We start from the raw sequence: 24,256 nt of genomic DNA, 5'->3' as shown, positions 1-24,256 counted from the left end.
ATAAACAAAACCACCACTTTAATTTTATACAGTGCTGACGAAGGGTAACAGTCAAAATGTTGCATCTATACTAATTGAGCATTTGAGTAAATTGTGCTTATCTTTGATGTTGGTTTTGGCTAAACCATTTATTTCAGCGAACATGACTGAAAAGATTGCATGTAGTCACTTTTTCCTGTGTTGTTTGATATTGCTTGCTGCCTTTTGGCATACTTGGCTTCTATGAATTTAAACATAGTTACTGTTAATAAACAAAATACTAATGTTCCTATATGTGATTTCCCCTAGGTGCTTGTAAACAATGCCAAAACTCATGGAGATACAAGAGCATTGGAATTGAATCAGAAATTGTCCTCACAGTAACAGTATGTTATTTTATAGTAAGCAAGCAAAGAAAAAGTTATTAGAAAGAATCAATGAATCAAGACTGTTCCCCAAAGCAACATTTAAAAAAAACATAGTTATAATCATCCATTCCTATTTTAAATCTAAAGACATTTAAGTTCTTAAGCTAGGGATTTAATTTTTCAAACACTCGTAATATAACTTTAATTTGAAAAATATGTTTGATTTTGAGAAGCCCGTAATGAAAGGAAAAAACATGATTCCCTTAGGTGTTCATCAATAATTTGTAAACCATTCTTTTCTCCATCTTGCATTGTGCATAAGATATTTTTTGTACCCCTTTACAATAAAGCGTTTATAGCCATTTTCCAAATAATATGCAAAAGCAGATTAGCACAGTGCAGAATTTTACTTCTTAAAAAATAAAGATGTAATTTCTTCTATGAACTCTGGAGTTCAGCAGACCAACTCATCATAACATCTAAATAATCTTACAGCCTGTTTTACTAGTGGTTCATTTCAGATTCTGTTGAAGAAGTAATGTAAATGTTGGTGAGTTTAGACTGCTACTGGATATGTTTGTATAATTCAAAACACTCCAGGTGTATGGCTGCATTAAAAAAATTAATGGAAAATTTTGGAAAATAATGCTGACAGTGTTTAATTGATCATGCAGTTTCTTCAATTATGACGAAAAGACTTGAACTTTCTGAAATAAGAAAAAAAATAGTGTCTTATTTTCTTTATAGTATTAATATCAGATATAATTTCTAAGTTTCAAATTTTAAAACTTGAAAGCACGTTACATATTTTAGTTTTTCAAAAAACTTTTATATATCTGAAACAACTGTATGTTGCTTACTTTGGATTTGTGGCTTTAAAAAATATTTTCAGATATTTACATATACTATTGTTGTATGAAAATGTGTGGTTGTACAATTTATGTATGCAGTTTTTCTAAATCAGCTTTATGGTGTTATTTTGTGAGATAATATAAATTTATTATATTCTGTAATTAAATTTTGCTCCAAAGGTTAATCTATTGAACTAACTATAATTTGGTGAATTCCCAAATTTGGCTGAATATTATCCTCATTCAGACCTATGCAATCAGAATCTTTAAGGATAAGGGCCTAGGACTCTGCATGATGAAGGCATGCCTAAGAGATTCTAATGTTCATTCGGGTTGGTGAACCACTGGATTAATCCAATGATGATTATTCCCTTTACTTTTTTCTTTAAAAGAGTCAAGCACTTGCCATTCTCTGCCCATTTCTTCCATATCCTCACAACTGTCCAGCTGATTCAGTTCTTTTGACAGCCTTACCCACAGACTTAGCCAGAGATGAGCTGCAAAAGGTTGCGTGGGCCTCTCTGGTGCCCGTGCCCTCCTCCTTCCTCCGGCAAGCACTTTAGCCTTTACCCCAGAATGGCCTGGATCTATTTTCTTCAATGCTTATGAGTCAGTTCTTGTTTTCCATCTGCTTTCTGGGGTGTCACTTGCTTCACAAGGTTACTTTCTCCTGCAGTATGGACTTGGTTAGTCTTTGCTCCAGGCCTGTAGCCAGGGAGTGACCTTTTGACTAAGTTGCCTAGTTCTGGCCTCCGAGAACCTCAGACCCAGGTTTTCTAGAAAGGAAGGTTCGAAAACACAATAGTTAATACCATCTCAGGTAATTCTTTTTGCATGGATGTACACACATCCTGTCTTTTCTTTGTTCTCTTAAGATTACTGCCCAGTTACTGTGAGGCTCCAATCATAAATGTATGAGTTTCACAGAGGTTACTTAATGCCAGACCTTTGCTAAATGTTTTAAACATTGTCATTTAATCTTAGTAAGTAAAGGAAAATAGTGCTAAACACTATACTTAAAGCAAAGAAAAACCTGAAATGGAATCAGTGTTATCAGATTCTAGGAACTTAAAAGTAGCCAAAATTTCCCTTCATTTTATATGTAAGTTTAGAGAAATTACATTAAAAGTTATTTCCAGAAGTGTCAATATTTAGCATTCATATTAGATATTTCCTTATTTGAGAATTATAGTGCATTTTTGCTAATTTTTATCTACCTTTTGGCTCTTATTAATTAATTAGATATTTATAGTCCAGCTAGACATCTGATAATCATTTTCTGTGGGAAACATATATTTCAGCTTATGAATAAACTTTTAGAACACAGTCTACTTGCTTGGGATCACTTATCATATTTCTAAACTGTCCCTTGCATTAATTTCTGGTCAGGATAAAAAAAACACACCTTAGTTTAAAATGCTATGCCCTTTTTTCAGTTTGAAATGAAACTTCCTTTCATTTGGGAATCTACACAGAACAGCATTGGACAGAAATACCCAGGTTCTCCATTAAGGGACTTAAAAAATACGGTTACCTAAACTAGCATTAAAAAAAAAAAAAAAAAAAACTACTCTGAAACATTAGGTAAATATTTACTGATGTGTAATATATGAATATGAAAAGATACATGTTTGGTTGCTTCATAGAAAAGCTTGATACTTGTTTTGGGGACATTTTATAGGAACACAAAAATGAAGCATATTTTATGTATGAGAGGGACTTGCAGATCTATTTCAGTTTTTGCACACTTTAAAAAATGTGGAACTTTGTTTTGGCATAGTTGACCCTGTCTCTCTACAGGTCTTCCTTTTTTCCACTTTAGTTGCTAATGGATAGAAAGCTTCTCAGACGCCCATATGTAGACTCAGTTGCTGGTTATAAACTGACCGTCAATTTGCAGGAGAGGTTTTTTGGTTTTGTTTTGTTTTTTACATTAGAAAGATACATTTGTGTATCAGATACAAGTACAGGATTTTCTTCCCATATATGTATTTTTAAAGACTTTTTATACAAAGAAGGTAAAAAGTCAGAAAATTCCCTTATTTAGAGTATATACCTTATTTTTGGTTTTGAAAATAGAGTCACTTAAGATCTATTGCACTGAAAATCCACTCAAGGTGTCTAGCTGTCCCTTTGCTATGTAATAATGGGTTTTTCCTCTTTTGGGCTGACTAAAATAGGAACTTTTTGAATAGCAGGGTTTTCAATTCTAATGTACCTAAAAAATATCCTATACAACTGTAATTTTTTAAAAATAAATGCTAAATTATCTTTAAGCCTCAAAATGTTTTGAGGGAACTTAAGAATAGAATCTCTTTAACAAACAGCTGTTATGAAACATTTGAAATCCTTTTTTCTTTTATTTTCAATTTAATTGAATTGAAAATATCTATTTGTTTTAGTGGAGGGATATGATGCCAGGAGATGGATAATTAAAATTGGAGTATCCCTTGGAAAAGGGGTTGGGTTTCATAGTACTTCACCGGAGTGTTGAAATAATTTGCATGTCATCATCTCTCCTGAGTTTGAATCAGTACAAAAGTTCATTTAGGCTACATACTTCCCCTGTATATAGTACCTATTATAAAAACATATTTAAATTATTAATTTTTCTGAAGAGAAGATGGGCACTAAAAAAATGTTTATCTTGCTATTTCTGCTTATATGGGAGGCAGAATAATGGTTACCCAAACTTGTCATGCCCTAATTACCAGAACTTGTGAATATCTGGCTAAGGGGCTATGCAAATGTGACCTTGACATGGAAAGATTGTCCTGGATTATTTGAATGGACCCAATTTAATCACAGAAGTCCTTAAATGTGGAGAGCCTTTCTGAGAGTGACAGTGGAAGGTCAGAGGTTCGACATTGCTGACTTTGAAGATGGAGGAAGATGGTTCCAGCCATGGAATAAAGGCAGGCTCTAGAAACTGGAAAAAGCAAGGCAACTTTTTTTCCAGTGGAGTTCCCAGAAAGGAATGTAGCCCCACTGGCACCTTGACTGTAACCTGCTGAACTCCCATGTCGGACATCTGACCTATACAGAGCTGTAAGATAATAAATTTACATTGTTCTTAAGCCACTAAGTTTGTGGTAATTTGTTATGGCAGCATAGAAAATGAGGGCATTGCTCACTGTGTATATTGTTAAAGTGAATACACATTCCTTTGAAGTTGGGTTTCACTAGATCACTGAAATGGGGGATTATCATCTTAATTGTTGCCCCAAAAAGGGGTCATCAGATAAAGATGATGAGTTATTAAAAATGGTCACTGTGAAAATATAAATGTCGTAAGTATTTGACTCTTAAGAATATGTGGCTGTTTATTGCTGTAACAGTATCTGAAGTATTCTCACTTAACATGCTGCCTGCAGCACAGAATCACCATAGAGTTGATCAGGTACTTCACTCTCATTCTCTTTAAAAGAGCTGCATTAAATTATACTCACAAAACCTAAGTGGTGTGTTTCAATCTGGGTTTCAATATTTAATGGGTATGTGACTGGATAAATCTTATGTCTTGGCCTTTAATTTTTATGTAAATATGTAAAGTCGGGCCTTGAGCTAGATTTCTAATGGCAGCATTCTGTTATTCTAAGGTCACCAAGGTTTTCTAGGTCCAAAATGAGCTGGAGCAAAATACTGAAACTGCTTGGTGCAGCACCTGGGAAGCAGCAACTCTGGTTTCCACTAAATGGGGGCCCCTCTTGTGCTTACAAACCTAAGGGAGAACCCCTTTCCAAAGATGGTTCCATTGTAAAAAAAAGTAGTTAATCAGTTGTAGGTATTAAGACTCTGAAAAAGAAAGTAAACCTACACTCAGGAATATTGTAATGGAAAACAGCATCTATGAATTGTTGAGTGTAATTACATGTGCCTTCTACGTGCCAAATAGTTATACTTCATACAGGAAGAGCACCCACAGTATATAAAATAAGCACATTGTTTGATTATCTGACTCCCTTGTGGCTTAAGTAACTTGAGTTTCTAAGACCCTGCCTTTTTAAATGCCATTTCCTCCTCTTTGATCATATAAAATTATGGTGGTTGCTTTCTCTATGGAGAAAATATGCCATTTTATAGGAAAAACCAGTATATACAGGTTTTAAGGTTCTAATCTTAATTTTTCTGTTTAATAGATCAAGAAATAGTGTACAAATAGTCTTTACAAAAAGATTATTTGCTGGCTTCAAAAGTTTGGAAATTAGCCTAAAAAGTCAGGTGGTGTGGAAAAAAAAGATATGGTTATAGGTTCTATCTTTGCAGACTGAGTTATGTGTTTCTGGGCACAAGAGAAAAGCCAGATGGAGCAGAAGATTTTTCGTGTGCAAAGAAGGAGATTAGAGAGAAAATATACTGCTGAGAAGGCAAATTTATATTGTCATGAGCAGCTTCATTGTTTATTTCTGAATTGCTGGAGGCCAACGCCATAGTGCCTCAGAACAAGTGTTATTTATATATGGTTGGAAGGCTTCTCTAAGGACGAGGCTCAGAATGATTTATTAACTCACTAGAATCAGATTTATGATAAGCAGTGGTGAATACTTTGTGAACATTGGAAAGTATGCAGGCAGGAATAAGCTTTTGCGCAAGTCAAGTAGCTTCTAACAAAGCCAAATAAAAGCCGCCATTGCAGAGCATGTTGGCACTGTCACTTGCTTCAGTGGAGGAGCTTTCTGTGCTGATGAGGTGGCAATCATTGCCGAGCGTGCACGGGCAGGGATAGATAGAGTGCCCACTGTGTGCCAGGCTCTTCACACTTTACCTCGTTTAAGCCTCACATCCTTCTTTACAGTAGATGCTATCCTCATTTTCAGAGCCCACCCCCCCAGAAACGGAAGCTCAGAGATTACTATTCTCTCTATTCTTAAGTAAATAGAATTCCAGTACTGTTGTCTGATTTTGTTAATAACTGCTGACACCTCAAATGTCAATGAGTTGAAGTATGTGTCTTTGGGACTGACTCAGTTATCCTGCCAAGTTGTATTCTGATACTGCCATTTACCTAGTGCCGCTATCTGAATTCTAGAAAGAACCTAGGAGGAAGGAAACTCCTCCAAAAGACTAACTTGGCAAATTTATTTTTCCCCCAGCTTTACTTGCAAATTTAAACCTATGCAATGATGAGGAGTACTCCACCCTTGTCCGATTTTAAACTTAATAGAAACAGACCGACAGTGAGCTAATTGTTTCATTTAGTCCTTGATAACATCACAGGGGCCAAACCTTGGTTTCCTCTTTGGCATTATTAATCTCTCTTCCATGAACTTTCTTTTGGCCCTCCATATGTGTTAGGTACCTAGCACTTTCTTAGTTTTTAAAGACCTTGTTTTACTTATCAACTAATCCCTGCAGAGGAGGTAATCAATAAAAGCTCCTGGTTGTGTTTTTGTTCCTTTCTGAGGGTTTTATGTTGGTGTTGTGAATACTTAGAAGCCTCTAAGTGCTAAGCAATGGAATTTAGGCATAAGAACTAGATAGATTCCTTGATACAGGAGTTGTTCTGAGTTGCAGAAGTAGGTTTGTCCACCACCATTCACATGTCTCCAAAAAGGCCCCACACACTTGAAGTCCATCCCTGAATGTCTCCCTTGTGAAAGCAGTGCATTATTTTTTGGAAAAGCATTTGACAGTTGGATACTAATGACTTTGACCTGATAATAATGGCTTTTGGGTTTGCTTTGATGGCCAGAACTTACAGAGGAAATATGCTTCACCGCACCTTGGCATCAGCATCTTGTCCCGCTCCAGTCAATGTCTATAAGGTTTCTTCATTATGTTATCCACCCTCCCCAGAGACAAGAGAAAGAAATGCTTTTAACACAGAGGAATACTTGCTCTTTATAGTTTTGTTCCAGGAGAAATCTATATTTTGTACTTCTTTTTGCTTTGGTCCAGTGATAGATTATTGCAAACCGAAGTATTTCTTCTTATACATAGTGCAAGGACCTTTATAAACTCAAGTATTTTTAGACACTAATCTGAATCAGAGTTGGATGAAAGAGTACCATGGAACTCGTCTTTCCCATCAAAATTAAAAGCTCTGTTTATTATTATTACTAATCGGTACCAATTATCAAGCACAGCACCTACTATTTATCAGATACTACATTAGATGGTCTACATATATTTAGAGAAATAATACAGTAGAATGTTTAAGAGCTCTTCTCTGGACTAATGAGTTCAAATTCTGGCTGCACCTCTGATTAGCAGTGTAACCTCACAAAAATTACCTAATCTCTCTGCGCCTTAATAGTAGACATCTCTTTGGAGGATTAAATGAGTTAATCGAGGTAGAGTGCTTAGAGAAGTCTTTGATAACAAGGTAAGTATATTATTATCCCCATTTTAAGGGAGGAAACTAAGACTCCAAAGTTAGAGAACATACCCAAAGTCAGGCAGATAGTCACTGGTGCCACACTGGTTTTAAACTAAGATCTGTCAGACCTCAACTCCTCAAGACTTCTCAGCATAGATGTTTAAATTATTTTTCTGTTTTCTCAGTTTGTGTCTTTTGGGACTGTAAACGAGGACCTGGTTTCTGACATATTGCTGATCACATCAATCATTTTTTACTCACACCGTTTATCACATGTATAAATAGCTTCTGAAAATGAAGTAGCAGAACCAAGGAATGGGTTTATGGAAAATTTAGTCTAGGAAGTTAGAAAATTTCATGACTGTATATTAAGGGAAAGATCTGAAATAAAAAATCTTTACTACAAATGAGTGTGACCTTAATCTGGAGAGGGAAATGCCAAACTGGGCAGGGGCCAAAACAGTCTAATATTTTTCCCAACAACAATTCTGCCTCTCCCTGGGAGAGCTCAGCACGCTTTCTGCATCTGAGAAGATGCAACACATTTTTTTTTTTTTTTTAATGGCTGGAAGGGGAAAGCATTTACAACTGTTCTCCTACTGAATTGTGTAATGTACCCACTTTTGGACAGGGTCCTCTTCAATAGGTGGGGATTTAATGCTGGGTCTCAAAGCATTACTGGAAGAACTCCAACTTGGCACCATCTGCTAGCAGGAACTCACAGGGAAGACTGAAATCCTCAAAAGATGATACTTCCTCTCCTACTTCGCTGTCACTGTCCTCAGTCACCTAGAAACTTCTAGGTTCCTCCTTTGCCTGTCCCCTCAGTGTTCTGTGTCCTCAGGGATTTTCCATGGTCTCTGTTTCTGACAGTAGTCTTCATGTCCTTCACTCCCACCCCTCCCAACCCCAGGTGGTCTCTTCCTTCTTCATCCATAAGTCCAAGTCCTATTTCCATGCTAGATCTTCAGTTTAGATCTCTCTCATGCTCCAGGTCATATTTTGCAATCACTGCTGGATACCTCCCCTTGGACATCCCACTGATACTTCAAAATCAATTAGTTTAAAACTTAGCTCATTATCTATACTCTTCTCCATCATCTCCCTCTTTTCCCATCCAAATTTGCTTCCCACACTGTGTCTGTAATCTGTTGTCCACACTACAGCCAGAGGGATCTCTCTAAAATGCAAATCTGATAATGTCATTCTCCTATTTAAAATCCTTCAAAGCTACTCTGGATCTTGAAGATAAAGCCCAAGTTCCTCAACAAGAGTTATAAAGCCCTTTGTGATCAGACAACCTGCTCTCCCTAATCTCTCCAGCCTTCTTTTCATTATTTACCTCCTCAAACCTTCTCTCCCATCTCCTATGGCATACCCTTTAGGTCTGACCAAATCTTGCAGTTCCTGGCATGTGTTCCATTCTCTTGGCCTCTGGGCCTTTGCCCATGCTGCTCTATCTCCCTGAGCTCTGGCCTCTACCAACCATGGCCCTTTCCCTTGGCTAATGTCTGCTTATACTGTAGAGGTCTCAATTTAGATATCCCTTCTTCTGGAAGACCCCTTTGCTTTATTTCCCATGTTTTCCTAAATGCCTCTCTCAGGTGCTCCATCACACTCTTTACTTGCCCATGTGTTTGAAAGTTTAATTATTGGTCTTTTCCACTAGCCTATAAGTTCCCTAAGAGCAGGGTCCATATTTAGTTTGCTCGATATGATATTCCCAATGCCTAGCACCTGAATGAATGGAGGCTGCAAAGATGTAAAAAGTAGTATCTCACAGAAGTTTGTGTATGTGTATGTATGTATTAGAGATCAAGCTTCCCCCTGGTGTTTTTGGGTACTACTTGCTGCTATCGTGGGTGATACCAATAGAAGTAAGCAGACACTTATGTCTGTAGAAGAAGGGAAAGCTGCTAATGTCCAGGCAACTTTGGGGATGCTTTTTCTTTGACCTTGGGCCTTATTGCTCTCCTGTCCGGTGGTGATCATATCCACCCCACGATGGGGCTGAGAAAGTGCTTGCCTTTGTAGCATAAGGTGAGGAATTTGTCCTTCATCTTCAGTGAGGAAGCAAAATCCTTTAAACATTACCATTTAGTCCTTAGTGTAAATAATTTCATATGATTTTTACCCGTCAGTGCAGGTTTTGACAAGAGGAAGGAAATGGCAGGAAACACTGGGAGGCAGAGGACCCTTGGACTATTCAAACCTGTTCAGATGGTGTTGGTGCCTAAACTGAGAACTCTCAGAAATGATCTAACATATGCCTCAAGTCCACGGGGTGGATCTGCATTACAGATTCTGTGATGTTCAAACATCCTCCTGTATTTGTGGGAGACAAGTCTGACATTTCCCAAGGGATTAGGTGTTGATGTTTGATATAGAATAAAGTGCCATGCATATTGAGCTTCTCTAGGGGGATTGTCCTTGTCATCTTTTTGGATCCATGGCAAAATATATACAAAGGGAGGGAGGCCCAGAGCAGAATTTGTGGCAAAATGACAGCTCTCAAGCTCCAGGACCCCTCACTTACTGAGCCCTAGCCACGTGTTTACAAGGTTGATGGAAAATTTGCAGAAGTAAGGCATTTTAACGACAATAAGACCATTGATTAAGATCGTTATCTCCATTCCCCTTTCTGTTGATATCAGGTACCCCTGAAGTGGCTATGGCCATCTTTGGATCCAGCAAAAGAGAAGTTGACTTGGGGATATATTTGGGTTAGAGGGATATGTTTATGTTGTTCATGATCACTTCTGGATGGAGGTAGGTTGCGGCTGTCCTGAAGTAGCCGTGGCTTTCAGGAATGTTCCTACAGACTTTGGCGCCAATTCATCAGGACAGAACACGAACAATAAATCAAAATTGTATAAGCTTTAGGCCCTACAAAACCTCGATCCACCTTCTCTCTAGGCATAGCTCTCAGGTCATCTAGAGCCTAAGCAAACCTGTGAACACCCCAACTTGGGATTCCAAGCAAGAACACTGACAGAAGACCCTTTGATTCCCCTCCTACCCTCCGGTATTACATTCACTTCTACATGGTACTACCCTGTCACCACCAATGAGAGAGATCCATTCTGCAAAGCCTTTGGCTTGATCCTACACTATTATTTGAACTACAATTTAGAGCATTTTTACTTATAAGGAAAGAAGAACTGTAGAGTAAAAAATGGGTATGAATGAGATGACGTGGCTCTTGGTCTGTATGAATTTCTAATTTAACCCTTCCTATAACCACTTACTTGGTTCATTAGAAAGAGTTACTGCTTCAGCCTAGTAGTATATTTGCTGTGGTGGTGATTTTAAAATACATTTTTACTGGAAACAAAAATATTATAATCTAAAAACATATTCTTATGTAGAAAACAAATTTCTTCATAATCCAGTCACTGCTAACGTTTGTTGTAAATTCCTACTTTTTTGCATACTATACGGTATACATATTCTGTTTAACATATTTCAAAATATTTTTTGACATGATTGGGATCATATTCATGTTGCCTTGCAACTTGCTTTTTTCACCTATCAGTGTATCTTGGATATCTTTTTGTGTTAAGGGTTGGAGAGCATTTTTATCTGGTGATATCATTAATTTAGTCACTTCCTAATATTTAGGTTATTTTCAGGCTTTTTGTTTTATTTTTACTATAACAAATGGTGCTGTAATGAGTATCCTTGGTCATTTATCTTTGCACATTTTGAAAGGTTCTTTAATCTGTGTAATATAAATTTTGAATTTTTTTGTAATATAAATTTCGAATAGCAAAATTCCAGGGTCAAAGAATAAATACATTTTAAAATATTAATAGATGTTTCCAAATTGCTCTCTTACTCGTTGTACCAATTTATAGGCTCACCAGTAATATAGGAATGCACATTTCTCAACAGCCTCGTCGAGTACTTTAATTTTGGGTGATCTGCAAATAGTACCTAAGGGTTCCTTTAATTTGTATTTAATAGGTTGAATGTCTTTTCATATCTTCATTTCTTATTGTATTCTTCCATGACTTGCCTGTTCATTATTATTATTTTCTTATCCACTTATAAGAGTTTAGGATTACTTGAGATATTAGCCTTTTGTCTTAGCGTGATACTTGATTGCAAAGAATACTTGCTACTGCATTTTAAACTCTTAAATTCTGCTATGAAAATCCTTTGCAGGTGCCTGGGTGGCTCAGTCAGTTAAGTGACTGCCTTCAGCTCAGGTCATGACCTGAAGTCCCGCATCAGGCTCCCTGCTCAGCAGGGAGTCTGCTTCTCCCTCTGAGCCTCCCCCCTCTCGTGCTCTCTCTCTCTCACTCTCTCTCTCTCAAATAAATGAATAAAATCTATAAAAAAAAAGTCCTTTACAATATAGTCAAAGATGCTGTATGTAAATTAATAAAAAGAAATGGAGAGGTTTCATATAACTAAAAAATTAGGTGGACAGTGGTCAAAAATTTATTTGGAAGGTAAGTTTGTACTTTCTTAGGGGAGAAGTTGTCACTTCTTCCTAAACCAAGGAAAGAGACTAAGTCTGAAACAACGGTCCTCTTGCCAGGTTACCAAAAGCTCTGTGATTAGAAATTAGTCTTTGGGGTGCCTGGGTGGCTCAGTTGTTAAGCATCTGCCTTCGGCTCAGGTCATGATCCCAGGGTCCTGGGATCGAGCCCCACATCAGGCTCCCTGCTCTGCGGGAAGCCTGCTTCTCCCTCTCCCACTCCCCCCGTTTGTGTTCCTGCTCTCGCTATCTCTCTGTCAAATAAATAAATAAAATCTTAAAAAAAAAAAAAGAAATTAGTCTTTGTTCTAGCAGATAGTGTATGACATGAATAGCTTATTTTTATTTTTAATGACTTTACTAACCAATACCAGGCTCTACACCTAACATTTATATCTAGAAAAGTTAGAAATATTTTAATTTTATAGAAAACTAATTTGAATTTGGCCCCTAGATCGAATTATGTTGGATGTTTTTCATAGAAACTGGTGTATTCTCTTATTTTGCATGGTTGGCTCTGACTTGCTCATAGCTCTGATACATATTGAGTACAATGAATCAGTAATTTTATCTGCATGGGTTAGACTTTCTATAAATACTGGGATTGTTAGAAGATAAAAATCTCTGGATCAGAAGTTGCAGGTTGGCAGCCTGCTAGTTGTATCTGCCCTACAGATAGAGTAAATATTTTGAACTAGTTGCTAATGCTTATAAATGGTTTCATATAAAACCTGATTTCTAGTTTCTCTTGAAAAATAAAATTTGGGCACTAATGGATTAATACATATTGATAATGAACTAGAACTGCAGGCTGGTTAGTCTTTTTATAGACAGGGTAAGTGGTCTTCAGTTTGCCGCAGTTCCTGCCCTTCTTTTATGTTTACACCAGGCCCCTTTACTCATTGATGGACATTTTGTAGACGGCTCTTTATTTGTAGGCAAATAAAAATACAAAAAGTTATGTCTCTAAAAAATTCCTTAACTTTTTCATTAATAAATTAATGAAGACATCATAAATTTCTTTGCTTTATTGGAATTTCTGGTACATTCATCTCCTTAAAAAGGTGGTAAGAAATACAGAGATATAAGAAGCAGTAAACACCCCAGGGATATTAACTTCTTTCCAACTTTTACCAACAAACCACTGTATTGGCTGGTGAAAAAGATGACTGAAACGTTTTATACCTCCTGGAGTTCCACTATCTTATGCCGTAATTTCTTTAGGTCTTTCTGTACTTTATATTTCTCTAAATCCATCTTTGTTTTCTGTATTTGTTGGAGGGAGCTGAGAGAGTCATGAATTGATTTAAATCCTGGAAGAGGATAAGAGAATAGGTAAACTTAATGCATTGGAACTTTTTTTAAAAAACAAAAGTTGCTAATCAGCAGTTCTGCCATAATTGGTCATTTAATTAAAAGCATATTAAATTCCATTAAGACCAGTCTAAAAATGTACAATAATCCATTTCTTATATGTCATGAAGATGCATTATCAGTAGTGTTTCAGCTTGTGTCTGGCTTCATTGTGAAAACTTAATTCAGTTCCTCTCCTCCTTGCCCAAATATATTGCATAACAAAATAGTTCTATATTTCAAGAAAGAAATTTAAAATATTTTCTTCTCTCTGTGTCATTTTGATAAGAAATTTTGATCTTTTTTTTTTTCATTCTTGTTACCAAATTGAAGATAACACAGGTAAGATTTTAAAACTTCTCAGAAAGTAACCTGTTGAAGGACCTAAGGAGTGGCCACCAGCTGTTCCCCCTGTTTTGTCTCTCTCTTATGCAAATCTAGTCTCAATCATGACTCAAGCTACCTCCCAGACCTCCCAGGCCTCGGGCTTCTTAGGGTACAGCCCATTTCTTATTTATTGGGCCTTTCACATAGTCATTTCTCAACATACTTTTGTTAAAGGCGTAAAGGAGCACACCATTAATTTGGAATTCCCCTTTGCTAGAACTCCAGGTTAGTTAAATGAAGAAACAAAGATTGCAAATTCCTCTTTAGCTCATCCTGGGGATATACTAATGGAATGAATATAATTAAACCTCTGGTGCTAAGGTAGAAAACAGGGCCCTAAAAGAAGGGTCACTTAAGTTTGAGATATGATTCCTGGCCAGATAATTCATTATATTGATTTGGTAGTGGGAGATGGGGGGAGGGGGGTAAGGGCGGTGTGGGTCAGATTTCCAGGCAGCAAATTTTACTTATATGCTAGGACCATCCGGCAGAATGAGACCTTAATATCTTCCCGAGACACCTTCAAGGTATCTCTGTACAGGACCAAAATTTGGGAGAATTTGCATGAATTTTTTGATAACTAGAAGACAGAAAATGAGATGGATCTTTCTTTAATAAAGGAACCTCTGGTTCCTGGTAATTCCGTCAGGACTGTGAGTCAAGGCAGATGGTTGCTCCACAGCACCTATCCCATGTCCTTCCCTTTGACAAATTAGATGAGCCTTTCAAATTAATCCTCTTTGATGTTAGCTCAGCTTGACACTGCTGCCATTAGCTTCCTTAAGAAGAAAAGCAGTCATTATACTGGACTCTGTTAATTCATCTCTCTTTGTCACTTCTAAAGGTCAGGTCTCCAGTCTGACAGCTGTCCAGGCTCATTACCTGCAATTCAATGAGGGACATTTGATTTCAGGTCCTAATTTCATGATCTACCACAAGTAAGGTCTTGATCTCAAAGACTTTGCAAGTCTAACAATTCTATGATTCTATGATCTTAGTAAAAAAAACCAAAAAATAAAAACAACTCAGAGCCTTGGCAAGCTTGACACTGCCAAGTCCGAATGAAGGAAGAGAACTTGTTTACCTTGTAACCTTCCAATGGTATAGTGACATTCTATGGGATATTTAGAAAAGTCAGATTAAATACAAAAGGATATCGATAATGACAAGATTGATCCATGGCCATGAGTTCAAAGTAGACAACACTGAGGGATTGGATAAGCAAGGGCTAGTGTTCTTAATCAAAGGTGTCTGCTCACCTGATTGATATTCACTCTGCATTTTCTCTAATTCACCCCAGATGTGCTTTTCCAGTTGGTTCATCTTTTTGGACAGTTTATTTTCTATATGCTTTACTTTGCTTAGTTCTGCTTCCTGTTTCTCTGTGTTAATGAGATTCTCTAATTTGCTTGAAAGCTTCAGTAATTTTTCTTCCATTTTATTTTCAGACTTTTCCTATAAAAGATACCATGTGATAAAACTGCAGAAAAGAAAACTTACATGGATTTGTATTAGAGAGTTAGCTTAGAGAATGTTTTTAGCAAGTACACTTTTCCATGTTAAACATGAAAAATCTCACCAAGTTCCTTTGTATCTAAAACTGTGTTCACAAGTGTGAGTTCATCCCTTTGTTTGGCTTTGTTTATAGTTTCTAGAATTCTGCATGTGATGGGAGAAAGAAAAGAAAGGGCTGTGGTCTTGCTGAAATGCCCTAAGGATTTGGAATTATAGTCTAATGTTTAAAGAGGTGTGGCCAAGGAAGGCATTTTAGAAACTGCTTGACCTAGTGTCCTTGGACACGCTCCTGTTAGGTGTCCATATTCCGTCAAGCTTCCTATCTCCATGTGGACGGAGTTCAGCTAGAATAGTGATTCTTGACCCCTGTTGTCTATTCATATCACCTGGACCATCACACCACCCCCTGAAACTCTGATTTAATTGGTCCACAGTGGAGCTCAGGAATTTATCTAATTTAAAAACTCTCCAAGTGATTCTAATTGCAGTGAGGTGGGGACTCATGGGCAGCCCAAGGTTCATTAGCTGCTCTGCTCCTTCTCGCCCCCGACAGGGAATTTGCAAGCAGGAGCTGGGGGAGACTGACTTAGCCCTTCGGTTCTCCTGTCTTTGGCCCTGCCTGCCTGAAGGAGGTGGACTCCAGCCTCTCTCTTACTTGTGGGAAGCTTCTGCCTGCAGGTGACCCTGTGGTCACCTAGTGCTGCCTAGAACTGGTGGATGAGTCTAACTCCAGGAGAACTAGCAGGCCCTCTTGGCTGCACATCAGACCACACAGACTTAAATAGCCTTATCAGTGATAAAGCTGTCATGGTTATCTCCATCTCTTGGATTCCCGTCTCTGTCAGCTGCCTAAAGCCCCTCTACTGAAGTTCCAGAAACATCTTATTTGAATCATCAGCAAGGCTGGCAGTCCCCAGTGACACAGATGGCCCTGTGCTGCTGTCCTGTGGGGGCTAGCAGCTGGCTGGCTGAGCTGCCTGGAGTGGAAGGGAACTTGCCATGAACAGATTTCCCCTCCATCCTGGTAGTCTTGCCTCAAAGCTGGGGGTTCTCTACAAGTTTGGATCTGGAAAAGGAGTTTTGAAAACCTTTGGTCTACTAATGGATCTTCTGAGAGGTAAACCGACTTGTCTATGGCAGAAGCTTTTCCGTTTTATTATGTCCAAGCATCACCCAGGGAGCTTGCCTGGAAGCACAGATCCCCAGAGGAGGACTCAGGGGGTCTGATGCTGCTCTGGGTTGGGACCAGGAATCCGTATTTTTTTAAAAAAACCAACACCTCTCTTTAGGTTATTCTGTCATAGGTAGAGCACACTCAGAGGTACGGGATCATGGAGTTGGAGAATAACACACAGGACCAAGAGGCAGGCCCCTCGATTCCTACCTGGGTGCAGGAAAGGTAAGTGAATGTGACTGTGAATGTCACAATGAAACTTTCAAAACCTTGACTCACTGCTAATATCCAGACAATGACCATGCAGCCGTTTACTTCATGAAGAACAGAACTCCTTACCAGTTTCTCCTGTAGGAGCTTCAGACATTGATTTATATGGCCAAGGTGGTCTTTTTCATAGGTGATGAATCGGCTTTCTGTCCATTTTTGATGGTTCTCAACTTCCTCATGTAGATTATTTGAAAGTGAATTAAATCTGAGGGGGGGAAAATGTTTCTACTTTAATAGGTAAATTTAAACACAGAACCAAAATTTAATACTGAGAAGCGCTGCAGTTTTTTTTTTCAGATGATAAGGCTCAAGATATCTAGCAAGTACTTATGGTTTGATGTGGGAGGTGGGGGGTAAGGGGGCACATTCTGGGTCCCTGCCCTCAGCTTGCATTCAACCCAGCTGCTGCCAACACCCCTCCTTATACCTTAAAATACACATATACACAGTGACAGACACATAGACACACAGAAACACATGCGTCCTCCATGCAGATTTCCTCTTAGGGCCTGGGGTGCATTGTGTATGTGGAAGAAACACTGCGCTAAGTCACTTGGGACGGGGCTCTCCCTCTGTGGTAGGGGTCAGCAAACTGTTTCTATAAAGGGTCAGGTAGTAAATATTTAAGGCATTGTGGGCCATATGGTCTCCGTGGCAACCTCTCTGTTCTAGAACGACTCAGTGCTGCCATTGCAGTGGGAAAGCAACCACATACGATACAAATAAGCATGGCTGATTTATAAGCAAATAAAGAACATGGTTGTGGTCTAATCTAAACTTTATATATGCTGAAATTTAAATAGCATATAATCACATGTCAAAAATATATATTTTTGTTAAAATTAGTAGGAAGTGTGCAAATCATTCTTAGTAGTGGGGAGGTTTGGCTAAGGGTGGTAGTTTGGGGAATCCCTGTTCTACATGGGTCACTTCCCGGCTGGGGGAGGATCTGGGCCAGAGAAAAGTCACAGAGAGGGAGTGGGGAAGGGAGCTGGAAGAGAGCCCAAGAGGACTTTGGGAAAGCAGAGTGTCCATGGGAGACCATCCTCGGTTGTCTTTTCTGTCTCGGGTGAAACTTCAATAAAGGCTCCGTCACTTCCTGTGAGTCTCTGTGGATTCTTGGAGGGGTGGGGTGCAGGGAGGGCTTGAAGAGGTACTGAGCAAAATCAGTTGTAATAGGCTAAGGTGATGGAAGCGACTGCTGACAGCAAAATGATGCACCATAGGAATATTAAATAACGGAATGAAGGGTTTTTAAAAGTGGAAGTGGGTGTTATTATAGAGAGTAAAGGATTGGAATCATATATCATCAATTTGAAAAGTCACTGTAGAGTGGCTGAGGGTGTGAGTAGAAAGGAGAATCCACAGCTGGTATGACTGAGAACTCCGGGTCTGAGAAGGGGTGGGATGAGGGTGGGGGCTGGCGAGGGGTCTCTGTATGTTTTCTGCATGCGACTTGCTTGTAGTAAGATGTCGATTTCAAATTGCCTTTTAGAATAGGCAGTGTATTAGATAGGCAGGCGCAATGCATGTTGTTTGCTATTGAAAATATTCAGACTACCTTACGAGTGGGTGGCTTGAAATAATCATTGCTGTAACGTTTTCAGGACAAATTATATGCAGATAATTGAGTCTGTGATATTTATCACTGGACACTGCTTAAGACATGCTGGACATATATTGCATGTGTATGCTTCTTTAGCTTCCCTGAAAAAGTGTTTGAGATGATATTTGGAAAAGACTGGTTATAAGAGGCCATTTTCATTTCTATTTAGACCAGTGGGCATCCAACAATGTACAGAGACATTTTTGGTTGTCACAACTTGGAGATGCTACTGACATGTAGTGGGTAAGGCCAGAAATACTGCTAAACATCCTACAGTGCACAGGACAGCCTCATAGTAAAGAATTATCCAGCCAAAATGCCAATGTGCCCACGTTGAGAAACCAGCACTCAGATGATGAAATCAAGGAATGGGAATCTTCATCTCCGTGAATTATCACATTTTTTGATCGGAGAGAGAGATTTTTCACATAGAATGCATACCTTGATTCGGGTGAGGACTTCAACAGTGAAGAAGATACCTTTGGCCACTCTTCGTGTTCTTAATCCCATCACGATTTCCAAACACCTAAGCTACTGGCTAACAGCGGAAGGGTCTTAGACAAATATGTTCCCAGCTGATACATGGACAACCTCGTTTTAGCCAACTGTTTCCTAGGTCTGGAACACTCCTCCTTAGAACACACAATGGCTCCTGCCCTCATTTCATTCAGATTTCTATTCAAGTACCACTTACCACCTTAACAAAGGACTTTTTTTAAACCACACTTAAAACAACAAAAGGTTTCATTTTCCCCGTCAGACTCTCCCTATTCCTTTATTGTTCTCCAAAATGCTTATCACCATGTGATATGTTGTCTGCTTCACTAGAACGTAAGCTCCACGAAAGCATTTTTCTTTGTTCGTGGTGGTGAACAATGGCTGGAATATAGGAAGTGCTCGATGAATAGGTGAATAAATGGATAAATGATTCATTCTTTCTCATTCAGTACCTTTTATTAAGGCTGTTCACAAATAACAAATCATATACTTGCCGAGATATTTAGAGATCTGATCTTCAGTTTTCACGTTCCCTTTCCTATCTCTGGTGGAAATACTAATTAATAGTGATGGTTAGGAGAGACAGTAAATCCCCAGATAATCAAGAGGTAGCTTTGCAGTTGGGAATCCAGCCTTCACTGTTCACCTTTACTGTGTATATAAATGAGAGCCTTTACTCTCATTACTGATACAGTATTAACATCCCTCTGAACACCAGGGAACTGTTAAATGTGTCCAAGTAATAACTTTAGAAGCACATATCAGTAATTAGAATTCTGAAATTAAAATAAAGTCATAAAGAATGACTTACTACTTATGATCATTTTACTCCAAGGTTTTGCCTGCAGTTGGAGACACACTTTCCTGGTAACCATCAAAAGTCAGACTCTGGGTAGTTTATGAAAATATGAAAGCATTTTTTAAAAAGCGTTCTTCTTAAAAGATAAAAAGGATAAGCTATAATAAAGGTTTGCATAAATCTCTTTCTTTCCTTAGACTTTCCCCTAATATAGTGGACGTGATTTTCCATGAAAGAATTACATTTCTCTGAATTACAGAATTTACAGTTAAAATCTCAACAGGATGAATTTATCTTGGGTGACATTCACATTTCAGTTCCCAGATCCTCTATCCCAATAGTTATGGTAGTATTTCTATCAGATGTAGGTAGATATAGATAGGAAGATAGGTAAGAAGGGAGGGAAGTAGGTAGATGAATGGATGGATAGAGAGCTTTTTCTTTTTTTTTTTTCCTTTTTCAAAAAACACAAAAGTCAGACTTTTAAATTATGGCCAGAGACCTTACTAGGATAATATGAGATACAGTTTTTACAAAAGTTTTATACTGGTGGAATCAAGTTAATATACATACCAAGGGCAATAATAAGGGAGAAAGTTACAAAAGGGTAACATAAAATTTAGCGGGGATCTATAGACCTAGCAGATAGCTGTGGTGAATATAAATGGTGAAGGAGACTGTGGGGCTTGCAGCTGTCATCCTAGTGATCACTGTGGTTATGGTAGACATAGAATGAGGACACAGTCCCATTCTGGGCCTTTTTTTTTTTTTTTAACTGGTTCACTTATGTCTCAAACTCACTGTCTTGCATTCAATAAGTGAACTTTTCTGGAAGACATGAAAAGTTTAAATTCTTGGACACTCTTAACCATTAACAGGCTCTCAAGAATTCAGATAGTGGCTGTAACAAAGTCAGTCTTTGGAGATTGAATCTAAGATTTTAAGTTTCATGTTTAGAAGAAATTAATTAATTCCAAGAAACATTATTTCCTACTAAATTTGTACCTATATCCTTAAACTAATTTCTTCTTTAGGTCCTGTGATTTCTAATTAGTGACACTAATAAAGAGCAACTCCAACTCCATGCTGATAGGAAAACTTTTATCATTCCATATTGTACTTGAGCTTAAATCCCAATACCTTCATAGCCTCATAACTTCATAGTTTCAAGCAGATGTGATCTTTCCATTCCCTAAATTTCTGTAGCACAGTTAGTTTACTAATTGTTGGAATTGTGAGATAGATGTGTCATAGGTGGGTAAAATAACCTGAGATTTGGAGTCAGACACTTTCTAAGTATGTGACTTTGGGCAAATTATTTAATTTCCATGATTGTGTTTCCCCATCACCAAAATGGGGATAAGAGCTGGATGCACCTGAATATCTTGATCACTTTGTAATTGGTAGATATTTATAAATAACAATTAGTATATTTATTATTTCCTCCTACTGATATATCTCTTTTAACATTGTCTTAACTTTTACTTTACCTGTGTTTAGCTTTTAACTTATTTATGGATTTTCCCCCCAACTATATGTGGCTGTGATTTTGTCTTTGAATATTCCAAAACACAACTTACATATTATTGGTTCTCAAAATATTCACTCATTCATTCATTCATTGGCTTCTATTTGTGTCTGAATGTGCTGTGTGCTGAGAATACAGAGGTGGATGAGACATATCCTTGACTTGAATAGTTTGTAATTTAATACTGTGGTAGCATTTTCAAAGCTGTGTGGGGAGATTTGAGTCTATGCATTTGCTCCGTTGATCGAATGATTTTTCTTTTCTTACAAATCACTGTCAATTACACATTGTCAGCAGCAAGAACTATCTAGGGAGTGAATGGTTGGTACTTCCCCTGCCAAACCCTTACTAAAAGATAGCTGTATTTTATGATGATTAAGACTCTCACTCTATAAGCACTAAGTTGTTGACTTAGGACCTGACTTAGCTGAACATCTAAGACCCTTCTAGAAAAAGAAAGCTCAATGCGGGGGTTCAGATGAAAGAGCCAGCGTGTCTCCTTTGTCATTTCTAGTGATCAGTGCCAGAGGCCCAGGAAATCACTAAAAAACCATAGACAGCATTGGGGCTTTTATGTTATCTATATAAGATATATGTTTAATTGACCATTAAACTTGAAAATTGTTAAAGTTTCTAAATGGTAAAATTGTTCAATTAAACATACATTTGATTGTCCTTAAAATGCTTTTAATCCCTTTATTCAGAGACAGTTGTTTCTTAAAAAATAAAAAAAAAAAACAACTCTACCTCATTCATTTTAATTTGAGGTATGCTGTGAATGGAAAAGAAAAAAAAGAAAGCCTTACCCACTTACTTTCTCTTTGAGGAAAATATATTTGCAATACATATCTCAGTCAAAGGGTTAATATCCCTAACTTGAAGGAATCCCTCAAATGATAAGAATGGGCAATTCACAGAAAAGGAAATTCAAATGATGAAGGGAATGCAAATGAAAATAAAAGATGCAATCTTCATCCTTTAATTGGCAAATATTAAAAAAAAATCAAGTATTGGTGAGAATGTAGAGAAAGGTCTCCTCATATATTGCTGGTGGAAGTGTGAATTGCTACATTAAAAAAAAGAAATTTATAAAAATTAATAAATAAGCTCTTTGACCTAAGAATCTTGCCTGTAGAAATAAAAACATCTACATTTAAGAATATTTAAGGATATATACACACAATATTTTTTTGGTTTGTTTGTGGTAGCTGGAAACTGGAAGAATCTATTCATCAATATGATAAATGGTTGAATTAATTATAGCATATCTGTAAGTTTAAATATTATGCAACTATTAAAAATGTTAGAATAATATTCACTGATCTAGAGAGATAACTAAGATGTACTGTAAAAAAGCAAATTATTGAGTAATGTGAATAGGATGTATTTTTAAAAGCCATGCTCTATACATATGTGATATATATAATATGTATAAACATCCTTTTTCTGTTAAATATTTATATTAACAGGGAGGAAAGTAAGGCAGGACACATCCTTGGTGTTAGCATTGGTTACATTAGGAAGCTGAGATGAAGACCTTTTTTTCCATCTTTGTTTTATTTTGTTACTTTTTAATTTTAAAAAAATGTTGAAGAAGATTTAAATAAAAAAGTCAATTGTGTATTTCAATGAATTATTAGAGCTCATAGGTATTTGCCTGTGGAATTTTTTGGTTTATAAATTCAGCATTACTTATTGTAATACTAATGAAATTTTAAGACTTTTTTATTTCAAGTGAGAAAAAGATTCAAGTTTATATTATTACAAAAGTGTCCAGATTCATTTTTAACTATTTAGATGACTTATCTATAAGCCAATTTTTTACAGGACTGAAGATGGAAAAAGCACGCCACACCATCAATAAGGCAGTTAACCCTAGTTCTCAAACCTTTCCTTTTTCTTGATTTGCTGTTTGGTAATACACTTCATTCCTTTAAGCCAGTATTCCATTCCAGATTATAAATCCCCTTTCTCTCCAAGTAAAATCAGTTCTTACAGTGTACTTCTAGAAACAGTTTACTTTTCTCCTTCTCCTTTGGACACTTTATTTAATTTTATTTAATTCTAAGCTAAAGGGATTAGATCAAGCACCACACAGATATTTACTGAGCATCTTCAGTGTGCTGGAATTTAAGCACCTAGACATGCTTTTTTAGAGTGGGTATTTTCTCTTTACTCAAGACATTTACTTCTTTGAGTGGTGACTACAGTTTTTCATCAATTTCTAGAACACACCTATTTCCCAATTTAACATCTCTGAAATCGAGAGGTGTCTTGAAAATGATGGTATGCTATGGTTTAATTGTTAGCATCATGTTTTAGAGGTAAAAAAAAAATCATGATAATGGTATGTCTTATAATCAGTGACACTTAGATTTAATGAAGTGTACCGTAAAGATGGGGTAAAGGGAGCAAGAAGATTATATTCAGCATACTGGATTTGACCAAGTCATTAAACCCAGGTGATGTGGAACAGAGAGGAAAAAGAACAAGGTGAAAAGGGGCAGTAAGGTGGTATCGTCCAAGTGACTAGAATTTTCCTCTGCCTGCACCAGGACTCCAGGAAATGGTGGTCACTTAAGAAAGGAGGATTTGGGAAAAAGGAGGCCAATAATTGGAATGTTTGTGGAGTGTTGTCTCCTTTACTCTTCTCTATTGCATAGGGGGAAACTCAGTGAAGATGGGACAGAGACCAGTCTTAAAAAAGGGAGAATGTAAAGGAGCAAGTAGAGAATCTTAGAAGAAATTTGAAAAGCAAAGCTTGTAAATCAAAGTTATTTTAAAAATTATTGGATGGTCTTGTGGAATCGATGTATATTCAGGGAAGTGCGTTACATTGAAGCATTTTAATATATAATTGATGATAAGTTAAAATTACTCTATAGAAAAGGTCAGGCTATATATCAGTTCAGTTGCAATATGCAAAGAGAATGACAAAATTAATATTCATATTTCCTTTTGTTAACTTTTTATTTAAATTCCAGTTAGTTAACATACAGTGTAATATTAGTATCAGGTGTACGACACAGTGAGTCCACTCTTCCATACAACACCTGGTGCTCACCCAGTGTCCCCCTTGATCCCCATCACCTGTTTCACCCATCCCCCCCACCCACCTCCCCT

The 24,256-nt window shown here is 37.4% G+C and overlaps 2 protein-coding genes across 2 annotated transcripts in view; one reads left to right on the top strand and one right to left on the bottom strand.

Annotated features, from left to right (window-relative positions):
* Window positions 1-2,120, top strand: part of TTC37 (tetratricopeptide repeat domain 37) — an 80,319-nt gene extending 78,199 nt beyond the window's left edge. Inside the window, exon 37 of the mRNA XM_044916665.1 lies at window positions 289-2,120. Coding sequence (XP_044772600.1) covers window positions 289-363 — 75 coding nt within the window. The 3' untranslated portion in view covers window positions 364-2,120. The remainder of the gene's footprint in view (window positions 1-288) is intronic.
* An 11,042-nt stretch (window positions 2,121-13,162) lies between these two features.
* Window positions 13,163-24,256, bottom strand: part of FAM81B (family with sequence similarity 81 member B) — a 51,758-nt gene continuing 40,664 nt past the window's right edge. The window contains exons 9-11 of the mRNA XM_021697524.1: window positions 16,772-16,907; window positions 15,003-15,198; window positions 13,163-13,316 (exon numbers count right to left, since the gene is read on the bottom strand). Of these exons, the coding sequence (XP_021553199.1) occupies window positions 13,183-13,316; window positions 15,003-15,198; window positions 16,772-16,907 (466 nt within the window). The 3' untranslated portion in view covers window positions 13,163-13,182. The remainder of the gene's footprint in view (window positions 13,317-15,002; window positions 15,199-16,771; window positions 16,908-24,256) is intronic.

The sequence above is a fragment of the Neomonachus schauinslandi genome, chromosome 7, assembly GCF_002201575.2.
Source record: "Neomonachus schauinslandi chromosome 7, ASM220157v2, whole genome shotgun sequence".
NCBI lineage: Eukaryota > Metazoa > Chordata > Mammalia > Carnivora > Phocidae > Neomonachus > Neomonachus schauinslandi.
The sequence above is the reverse complement of the archived record's forward strand: the minus strand, read 5'-3'. Positions and strand labels throughout refer to the sequence as shown.